Here is a 20,000-nt window from a genome sequence, read left to right as displayed (position 1 = left end):
AACCAGCCAATAAAGCAATCAATCAACCAGCCAATAAAGCAATCAATCAACCAGCCAATAAAGCAATCAATCAACCAGCCAATAAAGCAATCAATCAACCAGCCAATAAAGCAATCAATCAACCAGTCAATCAACCAGTCAATCAATCAATCAATCAACCAGTCAATCAACCAGTCACTCAATCAACCAGTCAATCAATCAATTAATCAACCAACCAGTCAATCAATCAACCAGTCAATCAATCAACCAGTCAATCAATCAACCAGTCACTCAATCAACCAGTCACTCAATAAATCATTCAACCAGTGAATCAATAAATCACTCAACCAGTCAATCAATAAATCATTCAACAAGTCAACCAATAAATCATTCAATCACTCAATCAATAAATCATTCAACCAGTCAATCAATAAATCATTCAACCAGTCAATCACTCAACCAGTCAATCAATAAATCATTCAATCACTCAATCAATCAATGTATGAACCATGTTAGGGGGAAGGGTGGTGGTGGGGGGGTGGTGGGGGGGTGTTGCCTTACCAGGTGATGGGGAACACTGGACAGTGTGGTGGGATTTGGGCTCATCATCAAAGTCCAACAGAAGGTCCTCGTGGTCTTAAATCAAATCAAAGGTTATATCCAGGTTATCAAGACGTTTCATAGGAACTGAAAATGAGTCACTGTTTCTGTCAGGAGGCATATTAGCGACACACCATGTATCCTTACAACAAGGATCTGAAGTGGTATCCCCATTCCCTTTTAATGGGGCAGTGTACTATCTGGGGTTGATTGAGAACACACCTTGGTTAGACAAGATGCCCTCCCTCCTCCCGAAGTCGTCCTTCCCGTTGTGGTTATTGTCTCTGTCCCAGGGAGAGGAGTGTTTCTCACAGGAGACGAAGGCACAACACTGGAAGGCATAGGGCAGCTCCATCACCCTACAGAGAGAGAGAGAGACGTACCAGACATACAACATACCAATTAGGATCTGGAGAGAGAGACGTACCAGACATACAACATACCAATTAGGATCTGGCTAAAAATACCCTTTATGGTTGTGAGGTCTGGGGTCCGCTCAACAAACAAGATTTCACGAAGTGGGACAAACACCAAATTGAGACTGCATACAGAATTCTGCAAAAATATCCTCCGTGTACAACGTAGAACACCAAATAATGCATGCAGAGCAGAATTAGGCCGATACCCACGAATTATATAAATCTAGAAAAGTGCCGTTAAATTCTACAACCACCGAAAAGGAAGCGATTCCCAAACCTTCCATAACAAAGCCATCACCTAAAGGGAGATTAACCTGGAGAAGAGTCCCCTAAGCAAGCTGGTCCTGGGGCTCTGTTCACAAACACACCCTACAGAGCCCCAGGACAGCAGCACAATTAGACCCAACCAAATCATGAGAAAACTAAAATATAATTACTTGACACATTGGAAATAATTAACAAAACAACAGAGCCAACTAGAATGCTATTTGGCCCTAAACAGAGAGTACACAGTGGCAGAATACCTGGCCACTGTGACTGACCCAAACTTAAGGAAAGCTTTGACTATGTACAGACTTAGTGAGCATAGCCTTGCTATTGAGAAAGGCCGCCGTAGACAGACATGGCTCTCAAGAGAAGACAGGTTATGTGCACACTGCCCACAAAATGAGGTGGAAACTGAGCTGCACTTCCTAACCTCCTGCCCAATGTATGACCATATTAGAGACACATTTTTCCCTCAGATTACACAGATCCACAAAGAATTTGAAAACAAACCCAATTTTGATAAACTCCCATATCTACTGGGTGAAATACCACAGTTGTGACATCACAGCAGCAAGATTTGTGACCTGTTGCCACGAGAAAAATACAACCCACATGTATGCTTATTTATTTCCCCTTGTCTACTTTAACCATTTGTACATTGCTACAACACTGTATATATACATAATATGACATTTGTAATGTCTTTATTGTTTTTAAACTTCTGTATGTATAATGTTTACTGTTCATTTTTATTGTATATTTCCCTTTTGTATATTATCTACCTCACTTGCTTTGGCAATGTTAACACATGTTTCCCATGTCAATAAAGCCCCTTGAATTGAATTGAATTGAGAGAGAGAGAGAGAGAGAGAAAGAGAGAGAGGCGGAGAGAGAGAGAGAGAGAGAGAGAGAGAGAGAGAGACGGAGAGAGAGAGAGAGACGGAGAGAGAGAGAGAGAGAGAGAGAGAGTCATCCTACAAGAAACCAGGTATAAAGGAGACGGACCCACTGGTTGCCCTCTAGGTTACAGAGAGCTGGTGGTCACAGCCAGCAAACTACCAGGTGTGAAATGAGGAAGAGACAGGGGGAATGCTAATTTGGTATAGAGCAGACCTAACGCACTCTATTAAATTGGTCAAAACAGGAACATTTTACATCTGGCTTGAAATTCAACAGGAAATGATCTCAACAAAGAAACATGTCCTCCACCTAAATCTACCTATATCCACCTATATCCACCTATATCCACCTGTATCCACCTATATCTACCTATATCCACCTATATCCACCTATATCCACCTGTATCCACCTATATCTACCTATATCCACCTATATCCACCTATATCCACCTATATCCACCTATATCCACCTATATCCACCTATATCTACCTATATCCACCTATATCCACCTATATCCACCTATATCTACCTATATCCACCTATATCTACCTATATCTACCTATATCCACCTATATCCACCTATATCCACCTATATCTACCTATATCTACCTATATCTACCTATATCTACCTATATCCACCTATATCCACCTATATATACCTATATCCACCTATATCTACCTATATCCACCTATATCTACCTATATCCACCTATATCCACCTATATCCACCTATATCTACCTATATCCACCTATATCCACCTATATCCACCTATATCCACCTATATCCACCTATATCCACCTATATCTACCTATATCCACCTATATCCACCTATATCCACCTATATCTACCTATATCTACCTATATCTACCTATATCCACCTATATCTACCTATATCCACCTATATCCACCTATATCTACCTATATCCACCTATATCCACCTATATCTACCTATATCTACCTATATCTACCTATATCTACCTATATCCACCTATATCCACCTATATCTACCTATATCTACCTATATCTACCTATATCTACCTATATCCACCTATATCCACCTATATCCACCTATATCCACCTATATCCACCTATATCTACCTATATCTACCTATATCCACCTATATCCACCTATATCCACCTATATCTACCTATATCCACCTATATCCACCTATATCCACCTATATCCACCTATATCTACCTATATCTACCTGTAACTACCTATATCTACCTATATCCACCTATATCCACCTATATCCACCTATATCTACCTATATCCACCTATATCCACCTATATCTACCTATATCTACCTGTATCCACCTATATCCACCTATATCTACCTATATCTACCTATATCCACCTATATCCACCTATATCCACCTATATCCACCTATATCTACCTATATCTACCTATATCTACCTATATCTACCTATATCTACCTATATCCACCTATATCCACCTATATCCACCTATATCTACCTATATCTACCTATATCTACCTATATCCACCTATATCCACCTATATCCACCTATATCCACCTATATCTACCTATATCTACCTATATCTACCTATATCTACCTATATCCACCTAAATCCACCTATATCCACCTATATCCACCTATATCCACCTATATCTACCTATATCCACCTATATCCACCTATATCCACCTATATCCACCTATATCTACCTATATCCACCTATATCCACCTATATCCACCTGTATCTACCTATATCCACCTATATCTACCTATATCCACCTATATCCACCTATATCTACCTATATCCACCTATATCCACCTATATCCACCTATATCTACCTATATCCACCTATATCCACCTATATCTACCTATATCTACCTATATCCACCTATATCTACTATATCCACCTATATCCACCTATATCCACCTATATCCACCTATATCCACCCTATATCTACCTATATCCACCTATATCCACCTATATCCACCTATATCTACCTATATCCACCTATATCTACCTATATCCACCTATATCCACCTATATCCACTAATCACCTATTCTACCTATATCCACCTATATCCACCTATATCTACCTATATCCACCTATATCCACCTATATCCACCTATATCCACCTATATCTACCTATATCCACCTATATCCACCTATATCTACCTATATCCACCTATATCCACCTATATCTACCTATATCCACCTATATCCACCTAATCTACCTAATCCACCTATATCTACCTATACTACCTATATCCCTATATCCACCTATATCCACCTATATCTACCTATATCCACCTATATCCACCTATATCCACCTATATCTACCTATATCTACCTATATCTACCTATATCCACCTATATCTACCTATATCCACCTATATCCACCTGTATCCACCTGTATCTACCTATATCCACCTATATCTACCTATATCCACCTATATCCACCTATATCTACCTATATCTACCTATATCCACCTATATCTACCTATATCCACCTATATCCACCTATAATCTACCTATATCCACCTATATCCACCTATATCTACCTATATCCCACCTATATCTACCTATATCTACCTATATCCACCTATATCCACCTATATCCACCTATATCTACCTATATCCACCTATATCCACCTATATCCACCTATATCTACCTAATATCTACCTATATCTACCTATATCCACCTATATCTACCTATATCCACCTATATCCACCTATATCCACCTGTATCTACCTATATCCACCTATATCTACCTATATCCACCTATATCCACCTATATCTACCTATATCTACCTATATCCACCTATATCTACCTATATCCACCTATATCCACCTATATCTACCTATATCCACCTATATCTACCTATATCCACCTATATCCACCCATATCCACCCATATCTACCTATATCCACCTATATCTACCTATATCCACCTATATCCACCTATATCCACCTATATCTACCTATATCTACCTATATCTACCTATATCTACCTATATCTACCTATATCCACCTATATCTACCTATATCTACCTATATCCACCTATATCCACCTATATCTACCTATATCCACCTATATCCACCTATATCCACCTATATCTACCTATATCCACCTATATCTACCTATATCCACCTATATCCACCTATATCCCCTTAACCTATATCCACCTATATCCACCTATATCTACCTATATCTACCTATATCTACCTATATCTACCTATATCCACCTATATCCACCTATATCCACCTATATCCACCTATATCCCACCTATATCTACCTATATCTACCTATATCTACCTATATCCACCTATATCCACCTATATCTACCTATATCTACCTATATCTACCTATATCTACCTATATCCACCTATATATACCTATATATACCTATATCCACCTATATCCACCTATATCTACCTATATCCACCTATATCCACCTATATCTACCCTATATCCACCTATATCCACCTATATATACCTATATCTACCTATATCTACCTATATCTACCTATATCCACCGTATATATACCTATATATACCTATATCTACCTATATCCACCTATATATACCTATATCTAACCTATATCTACCTATATCTACCTATATCTACCTATATCTAACCTATATATACCTATATCTACCTATATCTACCTATATCTACCTATATCTACCTATATCCACCTATATCTACCTATATCTACCTATATCTACCTATATCTACCTATATCCACTATATCCACCTATATCTACCTATATCTACCTATATCCACCTATATCCACCTATATCTACCTATATCCACCTATATCTACCTATATCTACCTATATCTACCTATATCCACCTATATCTACCTATATCCACCTATATCCACCTATATCCACCTATATCTACCTATATCCACCTATATCCACCTATATCTACCTATATCCACCTATATCTACCTATATCTACCTATATCCACCTATATCTACCTATATCTACCTATATCCACCTATATCCACCTATATCTACCTATATCCACCTATATCCACCTATATCCACCTATATCTACCTATATCCACCTATATCTACCTATATCCACCTATATCTACCTATATCTACCTATATCTACCTATATCTACCTATATCTACCTATATCTACCTATATCTACCTATATCTACCTATATCTACCTATATCTACCTATATCTACCTATATCCACCTATATCTACCTATATCTACTATATCTACCTATATCTACCTATATCTACCTATATCCACCTATATCTACCTATATCTACCTATATCCACCTATATCTACCTATATCTACCTATATCTACCTATATCCACCTATATCCACCTATATCTACCTATATCTACCTATATCTACTATATCCACCTATATCTACCTATATCTACCTATATCTACCTATATCTACCTATATCCACCTATATCTACCTATATCTACCTATATCTACCTATATCTACCTATATCCACCTATATCTACCTATATCTACCTATATCTACCTGTATCTACCTATATCTACCTATATCTACCTATATCTACCTATATCTACCTATATCTATCTACCTATATCTACCTATATCTACCTATATCCACCTATATCTACCTATATCCACCTATATCCACCTATATCTACCTATATCTACCTATATCCACCTATATCTACCTATATCTACCTATATCTACCTATATCCACCTATATCTACCTATATCTACCTATATCTACCTATATCTACCTATATCCACCTATATCCACCTATATCTACCTATATCTACCTATATCCACCTATATCCACCTATATCTACCTATATCTACCTATATCTACCTATATCTACCTATATCTACCTATATCTACCTATATCCCCCCAATAGAATCCCCATACTTTAACAATGACAGCTTCTTCATCCTAGAGGGGGAGATCAACAATTTCCAGGCTCAGGGACATGTACTAGTCTGTGGCGATCTAAATGCCAGAACCGGACAAAAACCTGACACCCTCAGCACACAGGGGGACAAACACCTGCCTGTAGGTGACAGCATTCCCTCCCTCACATGCCCCCCCAGACACAACTACATAACCAACATAACCAACAAAAATGGGTCACAACTCCTGCAGCTCCTTCGCACGCTGGGTATGTACATAGTCAATGTTAGGCTTCGAGGGGACTCCTATGGTAGGTACACCTATAGCTCATCTCTTAGGCAGTAGTACTGCAGACTACTTTATCACTGACCTCAACCCAGAGTCTCCCAGAGCGTTCACAGTCAGCCCACTGACACCCCTATCAGACCACAGCAAAATCACAGTCTACTTGAACAGAGCAATACTCAATCATGAGGCATCAAAGCCAAAGGAACTAAATAATATTAAGAAATGCTATAGATGGAAGGAAAGTAGTGTGGAAAAGAAAATTAGGCAACAACAAATTCAATCCCTTTTAGACAATTTCCTGGGTAAAACGTTTCACTGTGATAGTGAAGGTGTAAACTTGATAGTAGAAAACTTAACCAGTTTATTTGACCACAGCTTCCCTATCAAATCTAAACATTTCAAGCAGACAACCCCTTGAACAATAACAACAATGGTTTGATGAAGAATGCAAAAACCTAAGAAAGAAATGGAGAAACCTGTCCACCAAAAACACAGAGACCCAGAAAACCTGAGTCTACGCCTTCACTATGGTGAATCACTAAAACAATACAGAAATACACTACGGAGAAAGAAGGAACAGCACGTCAGAAATCAGCTCAATGAAATTGAAGAATCCATAGAATCTAATTTGGCATGAGGGTCTGCTATACAAATGGATGGAAAGTGGTGTTGGGGGAACAACATACAACATTATAAAATCCATGAACACAAACAACAAGTGTGCGGTTAAAATTGGCAAAAGACACACACATTTCTTTCCAGAGGGGCCGTGGGGTGAGACAGGGATGCAGCTTAAGCCCCACCCTCTTCAACATATATATCAACGAATTGGCGAGGGCACTAGAACAGTTTGCAGCACCCGGCCTCACCCTACCAGAATCTGAAGTCAAATGTCTACTGTTTGCTGATGTTCTGGTGCTTCTGTCACCAACCAAGGAGGGCCTACAGCAGCACTTAGATATTCTGCACAGATTCTGTCAGACCTGGGCCCTGACAGTAAATCTCAGTAAGACAAAAATAATGGTGTTCCAAAAAAGGTCCAGTCGCCAGGACCAAGAATACAAATGCCATCTAGACACGGTTGCCCTGGAACACACAAAAAACTATACATACCTTGGCCTAAACATCAGCGCCACAGGTAACTTCCACAAAGCTGTGAACGATCTGAGAGACAAGGCAAGAAGGGCATTCTATGCCATCAAAAGGAACATACAATTCGACATACCAATTAGGATCAGGCTAAAAATACTTGAATCAGTTATAGAGCCCATTGCCCTTTATGGTTGTGAGGTCTGGGGTCCGCTCACCAACCAATAATTCACAAAATGGGACAAACACCAAATTGAGAGTCTGCATGCAGAATTCTGCAAAAATATCCTCCGTGTACAACGTAGAACATCAAATAATGCATGCAGAGCAGAATTAGGCGGATACCCGCTAATTATCAAAATCCAGAAAAGAGCCGTTAAATTCTACAAACCACCTAAAAGGAAGAGATTCCCAAACCTTCCATAACAAAACCATCACCTACAGAGAGATGAACCTGGAGAAGAGTCCCCTAAGCCAACTGGTCCTGGTGCTCTGTTCACAAACACAAACAGACCCCACAGAGCTCCAGGACAGCAACACAATTAGACCCAACCAAATCATGAGAAAACAAAATGATAATTAACATTGGAAAGAATTAACAAAAAAACTGAGCAAACTAGAATGCTATTTGGCCTTAAACAGAGAGTACACAGTGGCAGAATCACTGGCCACTGTGACTGACCCAAAATTAAGGAAAGCTTTGAGTATGTACAGACTCAGTGAGCATAGCCTTGCTATTGAGAAAGGCAGACCTGGCTCTCAAGAGAAGACAGGCTATGTGCCCACTGCCCATAAAATGAGGTGGAAACTGAGCTGCACTTCCTAACCTCCTGCCCAATGTATGACCATATTAGAAACACATATTTCCCTCAGATTACACAGACCCACAAAGAACTCGAAAACAAACCCAATTTTCATAAACTCCCATATGTATTGGGTGAAATACCACAGTTGTGCCATTACAGCAGCAAGATGTGTGACCTATTGCCACAAGAAAAGGGCAACCAGTGAAGAACAGACACCATTGTAAATACAACCTATATTACATTTATTTATTTTCCCTTTTGTACTTAAATTATTTTCACATCATTACAACACTGTAATAAAGCCATCATATGACATTTTAAAAGTATTTGTTCTTTCTGAACTTGTGAGTGTAATGTTTACTGTTCATTTTTAATAGTTTATTTAACTTTTGTTTATTGTCTACTTCACTTGCCTTGGCAATGTTAACATTGAAACTGGAAGAAAAAGAGAGATAACAGGAGAGAGAACAGGAGAGAGAGAGAGAGAACAGGAGAGAGAACAGGAGAGAGAACAGGAGAGAGAGAGAACAGGAGAGAAAGAGAGAGAACAGGAGAGAGAACAGGAGAGAGAACAGGAGAGAGAGAGAGAGAGAGAGAACAGGAGAGAGAGAGAGAACAGGAGAGAGAGAGAGAGAACAGGAGAGAGAGAGAGAGAACAGGGGAGAGAGAGAGAGAACAGGAGAGAGAGAGAGAGAACAGGAGAGAGAGAGAGAGAACAGGAGAGATCATTGAAGGAGGGGAAAGGAGAGAGAAAAGGAGAGAGAGAGAGAGAGAGAACAGGAGAGAGAGAGAGAGAGAACAGGAGAGAGATCGTTGAAGGAGAGGAAAGGAGAGAGAAAAGGAGAGAGAGAGAGAGAGAACAGGAGAGAGAGAGAGAACAGGAGAGAGATAGAGAACAGGAGAGCGATCATGCAAGGAGAGGAAAGGAGAGAGAAAAGGAGAGAGAGAGAGAGAACAGGAGAGAGAGAGAGAACAGGAGAGAGATAGAGAACAGGAGAGATCATTGAAGGAGAGGAAAGGAGAGAGAAAAGGAGAGAGAGAGAGAGAGAGAGAGAGAGAGAGAGAGAGAGAGAGAGAGAGAGAGAGAGAGAGAGAGAGAGAGAAAAGGAGAGAGATAGAGAACAGGAGAGATCATTGAAGGAGGGGAAAGGAGAGAGAAAAGGAGAGCGAGAGAGAGAACAGGAGAGAGAAAAGGAGAGAGAAAAGGAGAGCGAGAGAGATTTGATTTGGATCTCTTTTAGTCCTCATTTGGACTAATCTTCCAAAAGTCCTTAAACATTCAAATACAATTCATAATACGAACACATATAACACACTATTACAGACATACATTATATACTAACATAATAACCCAATAAATACTCCATCTAAAACATATTGATTCTTCATCTGCGAATGTTGTGTCCCACAGCATTTATATGTATGATATTTAAATGGTTTTTAAATCATGTTTAAGTTTATATATTGAGAGGTTTCTAGTTTGCTCAGTTAATTTATTCCATTTCTTTATTGCTCTAAATCTAAATGTTCTTTTGCCTATTTCTCTTTTCTGTCTGGACAACGTATAGATGGTGGATAATCTATTCCTAGTATTTACTGAATGTCTGTCTCTTACCAACTGAGTACTGTTCTGTCTGGATAACGTATAGATGGTGGATAATCTATTCCTAGTATTTACTGAATGTCTGTCTCTTACCAACTGAGTACTGTTCTGTCTGGATAACGTATAGATGGTGGATAATCTATTCCTAGTATTTACTGAATGTCTGTCTCTTACCAACTGAGTACTGTTCTGTCTGGATAACGTATAGATGGTGGATAATCTATTCCTAGTATTTACTGAATGTCTGTCTCTTACCAACTGAGTACTGTTCTGTCTGGACAACGTATAGATGGTGGATAATCTATTCCTAGTATTTACTGAATGTCTGTCTCTTACCAACTGAGTACTGTTCTGTCTGGATAACGTATAGATGGTGGATAATCTATTCCTAGTATTTACTGAATGTCTGTCTCTTACCAACTGAATACTGTTGTGAAGAGAACTTGGCCGTTTTAAATGAGGTATATTATGAAATAAAATAGCCATGTTTTTTTCAATTATCTTGTCAATTGATGACCAACCAAGAACACTGCGCATGACTGCAACAGAAGAACCATATCTCCACCTTAAAACAATCCATGCTGCTTTGTTCTCTGCATTCTGCAGCCTCCTAACTTCACTAGATGATGCATTTCCCCAGACCAGAGAGAGAGAGACAGAGAGAGAGAGAGACAGAGACAGAGAGAGAGAGAGAGAGAGACACAGAGAGAGAGAGAGAGAGAGACACAGAGACAGAGACAGAGAGAGAGGGCGAGAGAGACAGAGACAGAGACAGAGACAGAGACAGAGACAGAGAGAGACAGAGACAGAACAGTAGAGATATATAGAGAGAGAGAACAGTAGAGAGAGAGTAGTAGAGATATATAGAGAGAGAGAGAACAGTAGCGAGAGAGAACAGTAGAGATTATAGAGAGAGAGAGAACAGTATAGATATATAGAGAGAGAACAGTAGAGATAGAGAAGAGAACAGTAGAGAGAGAGAGAGAGAACAGTAGAGAGAGAGAGAGAACAGTAGAGATAGAGAGAGAACAGTAGAGAGAGAGAGAGAGAACAGTAGAGAGAGAGAGAGAGAGAGAGAGAGAGAACAGTAGAGAGAGAGAGAGAGAGAGAACAGTAGAGATAGAGAGAGAACAGTAGAGGAGAGAGAGAGAGAGAACAGTAGAGATAGAGAGAGAACAGTAGAGAGAGAGAGAACAGTAGAGAGAGAGAGAGAACAGTAGAGAGAGAGAGAGAGAGAGAGAACAGTAGAGATAGAGAGAGAGAGAGAACAGTAGAGATAGAGAGAGAACAGTAGAGAGAGAGAGAGAGAGAGAACAGTAGAGATAGAGAGAGAACAGTAGAGAGAGAGAGAGAGAGAGAACAGTAGAGAGAGAGAGAGAGAGAGAGAACATAGAGAGAGAGAGAGAACAGTAGAGATATAGAGAGAGAGAGAACAGTAGCGAGAGAGAGAGAAAGAGTCAGTCAACACAACACAACACGTAAGTCATAGGGCAGCTCCATCACTCTACAGACAGACGAGACTAAACACAATGCTACCACCACGCTCAACTGTTATTTAAGTACCAACTGACACGCAACTTAACAGAAATAAATCACCAACTGTTTATCCAGATTTGAAATTGCAGTGATGTATGACATCATACAAATATGTAAGTCTAGGAGTTCCTAGAGGAAGGGATGTAAATGTTGACTAACTGAGGAGGCTGTAACTATGGCCTGGGTAAATCATGTGTTATTGGTTGGTCCTTCAACTGTAACTATGGCCTGGGTAAATCATGTTTCAATGGATGGTCCTTCAACTGTAACTATGGCCTGGGTAAATCATGTTTCAATGGTTGGTCCTTCAACTGTAACTATGGCCTGGGTAAATCATGTGTTATTGGTTGGTCCTTCAACTGTAACTATGGCCTGGGTAAATCATGTGTTATTGGTTGGTCCTTCAACTGTAACTATGGCCTGGGTAAATCATGTTTCAATGGTTGGTCCTTCAACAGTAACTATGGCCTGGGTAAATCATGTGTTATTGGTTGGTCCTTCAACTGTAACTATGGCCTGGGTAAATCATGTGTTATTGGTTGGTCCTTCAACTGTAACTATGGCCTGGGTAAATCATGTGTTATTGGTTGGTCCTTCAACTGTAACTATGGCCTGGGTAAATCATGTTTCAATGGTTGGTCCTTCAACAGTAACTATGGCCTGGGTAAATCATGTGTTATTGGTTGGTCCTTCAACTGTAACTATGGCCTGGGTAAATCATGTGTTATTGGTTGGTCCTTCAACTGTAACTATGGCCTGGGTAAATCATGTGTTATTGGTTGGTCCTTCAACTGTAACTATGGCCTGGGTAAATCATGTGTTATTGGTTGGTCCTTCAACTGTAACTATGGCCTGGGTAAATCATGTGTTATTGGTTGGTCCTTCAACTGTAACTATGGCCTGGGTAAATCATGTGTTATTGGTTGGTCCTTCAACTGTAACTATGGCCTGGGTAAATCATGTGTTATTGGTTGGTCCTTCAACTGTAACTATGGCCTGGGTAAATCATGTGTTATTGGTTGGTCCTTCAACTGTAACTATGGCCTGGGTAAATCATGTTTCAATGGTTGGTCCTTCAACAGTAACTATGGCCTGGGTAAATCATGTGTTATTGGTTGGTCCTTCAACTGTAACTATGGCCTGGGTAAATCATGTGTTATTGGTTGGTCCTTCAACTGTAACTATGGCCTGGGTAAATCATGTTTCAATGGTTGGTCCTTCAACAGTAACTATGGCCTGGGTAAATCATGTGTTATTGGTTGGTCCTTCAAGTGGCCTGGGTAAATCATGTTTTAATGGTTGGGTCCTTGGTAAAAAATAAGACCCACTCTGATGGGCTTTAGAGGGTCCATGTTGCACCCTACTTCATGGTGAAGGAGTGTGTATTGGTGTGCTGCTCCCTCCCCTACCATGATGTACTAGAAGGGAGTGAGTTGACTGTAGCTAGTGCACGTTCATCATGTAACCTGTTTGTCTGGACTGAAATTAACTGGGTAAAGGTTGTCTATTAAAAACAAGGACAGGATGGGGAAAGAAGATATCCTCCTCTTCCTCCTCCTCCCCCACCTCCTCCTCCTCCTCTTCATCCTCCTCTTCCTCCTCCTCCCCCACCTCCTCCCCCACCTCCTCCTCCTCCTCCTCCTCCTCCCCCACCTCCTCCTCCTCCTCCTCCTCACCCTCCTCCAACTCCTCCCCGACCTCCTCCTCCGACCTCACCTCCTCCTCTTCCTCCTCCTCCTCCTCTTCCTCCTCCTCTTCCTCCTCCTCCTCACCCTCCTCCAACTCCTCCCCGACCTCCTCCTCTTCCTCCTCCTCCCCCACCTCCTCTTCCTCCTCCTCCCCCACCTCCTCCCCCACCTCCTCCTCTTCCTCCTCCTCCCCCACCTCCTCTTCCTCCTCCTCCCCCACCTCCTCTTCCTCCTCCTCCCCCACCTCCTCCCCCACCTCCTCCTCTTCCTCCTCCTCCCCACCTCCTCCTCTTCCTCCTCCTCCCCCACCTCCTCCTCTTCCTCCTCCTCCCCCACCTCCTCCTCTTCCTCCTCCTCCTCTTCCTCCTAATTTTCACCACCATCTCCACCACCACCTAGTGATGTCTCAATACCAGAATTTTGACTTCGATAGTGATACCAGGTTTAGTATTACCATACTTGATACCATCACAATACCACAGTGTATTAGCCAAAGTTACAGAATGGTACTTGCTCCAGACAGATAAACCCAGCTACTGCTCTGTTCAATCGTTGGGCATCTTTTGAGTTAAATATCATCGGAGCCCTGTTCGTTGCTGAGGCAATAGATGATCTATGAGAGAGACGTGAGAGAGAGACGTGAGAGAGAGACGTGAGCAAGAGAGACGTGAGAGAGAAACATGAGCGAGAGAGACGTGAGAGAGAGAGAGAGAGACGTCAGAGAGAGAGAGACGTGAGAGAGACATGAGCGAGAGAGACGTGAGCGAGAGAGACGTGTGAGAGACGTGTGAGAGAGGCATGAGAGAGAGACATGAGAGAGAGATGTGAGAGAGATCTGAGAGAGAGAGAGAGGCGTGAGAGAGAGATCTGAGAGAGAGAGAGAGAGGCGTGAGAGAGAGAGAGAGAGACGTGAGAGAGAGAGACCGCAAAGGAATAAAGTTTTGGGGGCAATGCAATCAGCATACACTGAGTGGACAAAACATTAAGATCACCTTCCTAATATTGAGTTGCACCCCCTATTGTCCCCAGAACAGCCTCAATTCATCAGGTCATGGACTCTACAAGGTGTCGAAAGCATTCCACTGGGATGCTGGCCCATGTTGACTCTAATGCTTCTATTGTGGTGGTGCTCCTGGCACCTACTACCATACCCCGTTCAAAGGCACTTAAATATTTTGTCTTGCCCCTTCACCCTCTGAATGGTACACACACAAAATCCATGTCTCATTTGTCTCCACCACCACCACCAGCATCACCAAAAGCACCACCACCACCACCAGCATCACCAGCATCACCAAAAGCACCACCACCAGCATCACCAGCATCACCAAAAGCACCACCAACACCACCACCAGCATCACCAAAAGCACCACCACCACCACCCCCAGCATTACTACAGGATTACTACAGGTACCTCAGTTTGGGGAGGCTCTCAGCAGGCAGTAGCTCCTGCAGGTCCTCGTTGCCAGCTAGTTTGAGGTGTGTGAGTCCATGGAGCCCAGATACAGGCAGATAGGACAACCGGTTGGAAGTAAGATCACTGGGGGAGAGAGAAGGGAGGGGGAGGAAGTGGGAGGGAGAGAGAGAGAGAGAGAGAGAGAGAAAGAGGGAGGGAGGGGAGAGAGAGAGGGAGGGAGGGAGGGAGGGAGGGAGGGAGGGGAGAGAGAGAGAGAGGGGGGGGAGAAGGGGGGAGAGCGGGAGAGGGAGCGAGAGCGGGAGAGAGAGAGAGAGAGGGGGGGGGGGGAGAGGGGGGGGAGAGGGAGAGAGAGTGAGAGAGAGAGAGTATGAGAAACACATCATCTACCACCCGATAACTAAGCAATAGCAATCTAGTAATCATTAATCAAGCAAAACATAAATTTTTTATACAATATAACTTGATTTAATGGACACATCATCCATTTCCGACTGACTTGAACTCTGCCTGGTTCATATGAATGAATAAAACAGTGAAGGACTCACAGTTTGATGAGGGCAGGCAGACTGGAGAAGGAGAGCGGGTTCAGAGAGGACAGCTTGTTCCAAGCCAGGTCACTGTTCCGAAGGAAGCAGAAAAAAACAGAGACATTTCCTTCAGTTCAGATGTTTCCTTCAGCTCCACTAATCCTGCTGCACCTCAGACGGTTGGATTTACAAGCTGAGAGATCTCCTTCAGTACCAATCTCTGCTGCACCAAGAAGTCATTCCATTCCTTCCTCCTCCTTCCCTAGCAGATTATACCAGACATGTGCCGTATCAATCCCATATTGCCGAAGCAGGCTAAGATGATTCACACACGTATCGTCGTCGTTTTGGTGTGTGAGAGGAGAATAGAAGAAGGTATTGATATCGTTTAACCAGATGAGATGAGTTGAGTGAAAACACAAAAGACATAACTAACTCGAGCAGACTGGAAGGCAATGAGGGGGTCATAGTTCAAACTGTATGTCCAAGAAAGGGCCTTAGTTCAAACTGTATGTCTAAGAGGGGGTCATAGTTCAAACTGTATGTCCAAGAGGGGGTCATAGTTCAAACTGTATGTCCAAGAGGGGGTCATAGTTCAAACTGTATGTCCAAGAGAGGGCCTTAGTTCAAACTGTATGTCCAAGAGGGGGTCATAGTTCAAACTGTATGTCAAAGAGGGGGTCATAGTTCAAACTGTATGTCCAAGAGGGGGGTCATAGTTCAAACTGTATGTCCAAGAGAGGGCCTTAGTTCAAACTGTATGTCCAAGAGGGGGTCATAGTTCAAACTGTATGTCCAAGAGGGGGTCATAGTTCAAAATGTATGTCCAAGAGGGGGTCATAGTTCAAACTGTATGTCCAAGAGGGGGTCATAGTTCAAACTGTATGTCCAAGAGAGGGCCTTAGTTCAAACTGTATGTCCAAGAGGGGGTCATAGTTCAAACTGTATGTCCAAGAGGGGGTCATAGTTCAAACTGTATGTCCAAGAGTGGGTCATAGTTCAAAGTAACTGTGTATCCAAGAGGGGATGGAACTTGGAGAATTGCTGTTCACCATTTCACTACCTTGTACTGTGCCATTGTATTGAATGAGAAAAAGGCCAAATATGATCTTGCATGTAAACTATGTGATTTAGTCTTTGGACTACATCCTGCTGAGCTTGGCCCCTGACCATATCTGTCTAGCGATTGTCTCTCTGCAGAACATAGAAAACACTTGTCAGTGTTTGTCCCATAAATACCAAATATAATAACTTTTCAAATCAGGGAAATATGGATGTACACAAAAAGAGACCAGAGGGAGACCTGAGGGAGATCAGAGGGAGACCTGAGGGAGATCAGAGGGAGACCTGAGGGAGACCTGAGAGAGACCTGAGGGAGACCAGAGGGAGACCTGAGGGAGACCTGTATGAGACCTGAGGGAGACCTGTATGAGACCTGAGGGAGACCTGTATGAGACCTGAGGGAGACCTGTATGAGACCTGAGGGAGACCTGTATGAGACCTGAGGGAGACATGAGGGAGACCAGAGGGAGACATGAGGGAGACCAGAGGGAGACCTGAGGGAGACCTGAGGGAGACGTGAGGGAGACCTGAGGGAGACCTGTATAAGAGACCTGAGGCAGACCTGAGGGAGACCTAAGGGAGACCTGTATGAGACCTGAGGGAGACCTGAGGGAGACCTGTATAAGAGACATGAGGCAGGCATGAGGGAGACCTGAGGGAGACCTGTATGAGACATGAGGGAGACCTGAGGGAGACCTGTATAAGAGACCTGAGGGAGACCTGTATGAGACCTGAGGGAGACCTGTATAAGAGACCTGAGGGAGACCTGTATGAGACCTGAGGGAGACCTGAGGGAGACCTGTATGAGAACTGAGGGAGACCTGTATGAGACATGAGGGAGACCTGAGGGAGACCTGTATAAGAGACCTGAGGGAGACCTGTATGAGACCTGAGGGAGACCTGTATAAGAGACCTGAGGGAGACCTGTATGAGACCTGAGGGAGACCTGAGGGAGACCTGTATGAGACCTGAGGGAGACCTGTATGAGACCTGAGGGAGACCTGTATGAGACCTGAGGGAGACCTGAGGGAGACCTGTATGAGACATGAGGGAGACCTGTATAAGAGACCTGAGGGATACCTGTATGAGACCTGAGGGAGACCTGAGGGAGACCTGAGGAAGACCTGTATGAGACCTGAGGAAGACCTGAGGGACACCTGTATGAGACCTGTATGAGACCTGAGGGAGACCAGAGGGAGACCTGTAAGAGACCTGAGGGAGACCTGAGGAAGACCTGTATGAGACCTGAGGGAGACCTGAGGGAGACCTGTATAAGAGACCTGAGGGAGACCTGTATGAGACCTGAGGGAGACGTGTATGAGTATGAGACCTGTATGATTCAGACAGCCAACTCCTAGTTGTTTATGGTCCACATGTTGTTTGAGTGAGGATAGTGTCTAGAGAACCAATCAGAGAGGCTTCCAGCCAGGCTTCTTGTGTCTAGAGAACCTATCAGAGAGGCTTCTTGTGTCTAGAGAACCTATGAGAGAGGCTTCCTGTGTCTAAAGAATCTATCAGAGAGGCTTCCTGTGTCTAAAGAATCTATCAGAGAGGCTTCCTGTGTCTAGAGAACCTATCAGAGAGGCTTCTTGTGTCTAGAGAACCTATCAGAGAGGCTTCTTGTGTCTAGAGAACCTATGAGAGAGGCTTCCTGTGTCTAAAGAATCTATCAGAGAGGCTTCCTGTGTCTAGAGAACCTATCAGCGAGGCTTCCTGTTTGTGCTCATAACATCACAGGATATCGTGCTCTTACATCAGGAGATATTTTGTAAAAGCGGGCCGTTGTTCCTGGTTATACAGTCATCCTGGGTATTTGGGATCATTATCTAGAAAGGGACTGGAGGGGTTGGGGGTGAAGGAATGGTGACAGGAAAGGGGTCTCCAGAGTCCAGATCTCTCCTCTCTCTCCCTCTAGGCTGATTGGATGTGTAGAAGCCTTATTCAACACATGATTTGCTTAATTGGCTGTTTTCTGACCCCTTTCGTCACTCAGAGGGAGCCAGGGGTTTAACCAGGCCCGTAAAGTCAGCTGGACCGCAGCCCTGCAGCCACGTCTTGAGCACACACACACACACACACACACACACACACACACACACACACACACACACACACACACACACACACACACACACACACACACACACACACACACACACACACACACACAAACACAAACACACACACACACAGACACACACACAGGCACACAGACACACACACACAAACACACACGCCTAGCTCTGGAGCTGTACTCAGCTAGTTCTGTAGCTGGACGTGGGGAGCGTTGCGAAGGGAAAAGTCCCCAGTGGGATATCAAAGTAGTGGATAAGTACAGACGTGGATCGACCCTGCGTTTTCTCTGCCATCTTAAAATCCCCTGCCATTTCCTGAAAGACTCCACAGCGACATGACTTGTGACTGTTTGATGATGCAGCTGGTCCTCTGTGCCTTAAGAGAAGGACGAGAGACCTGGGAATCCTGGCAACGGCGTATAACGTGCACTTTTCATGTCCACTCCGCCTGGTAACCCGATCTGCTCCTTGAGGCTTTGCACGTTGAGACGGAACCGAGCCAGGACATATCCCAGGCTCTCTCTTTCTCTCTCTCTCTCTCTCTCTCTCTCTCCCTCTCTCTCTCTCTCTCTCTCTCTCTCTCTCTCTCTCTCTCTCTCTCTCTCTCTCTCTCTCTCTCTCTCTCTTTCTCTCTCTCTCTTTCTCTCTCTCTCTTCTCTCTCTCTCTCTCTCTCTCTCTCTCTTTCTTTCTCTCTCTCTCTCTCTCCACGCCGGGCGGCCAACTATGACAGCATGCCTGTTGTGGACTCACCCAGGGTCAACTCACAGTGGAGAGAAGCACCTTCGTGAGGCGATAGGAGGTGGAGGGAAGGGGCTGGAGAAGGGGGGCTGGACCCACGGCCATGTGTGTCACTGTGTGTGAGCGTCCGT

The 20,000-nt window shown here is 43.1% G+C and overlaps 1 protein-coding gene across 1 annotated transcript in view; it reads right to left on the bottom strand.

The window, feature by feature from the left end:
- The window catches only part of LOC109877201 (leucine-rich repeat-containing G-protein coupled receptor 5), a 202,366-nt gene that overhangs the window by 3,130 nt on the left and 179,236 nt on the right, over positions 1-20,000 (bottom strand). The window contains 4 exon segments of the mRNA XM_031815456.1: positions 541-615; positions 802-938; positions 15,464-15,589; positions 16,012-16,083. Of these exon segments, the coding sequence (XP_031671316.1) occupies positions 541-615; positions 802-938; positions 15,464-15,589; positions 16,012-16,083 (410 nt within the window).

The sequence above is a fragment of the Oncorhynchus kisutch genome, unplaced genomic scaffold, assembly GCF_002021735.2.
Source record: "Oncorhynchus kisutch isolate 150728-3 unplaced genomic scaffold, Okis_V2 Okis09a-Okis19a_hom, whole genome shotgun sequence".
NCBI classification, from domain to species: Eukaryota; Metazoa; Chordata; class Actinopteri; order Salmoniformes; family Salmonidae; genus Oncorhynchus; species Oncorhynchus kisutch.
This window is presented reverse-complemented; position numbering and strand designations above follow the sequence as displayed.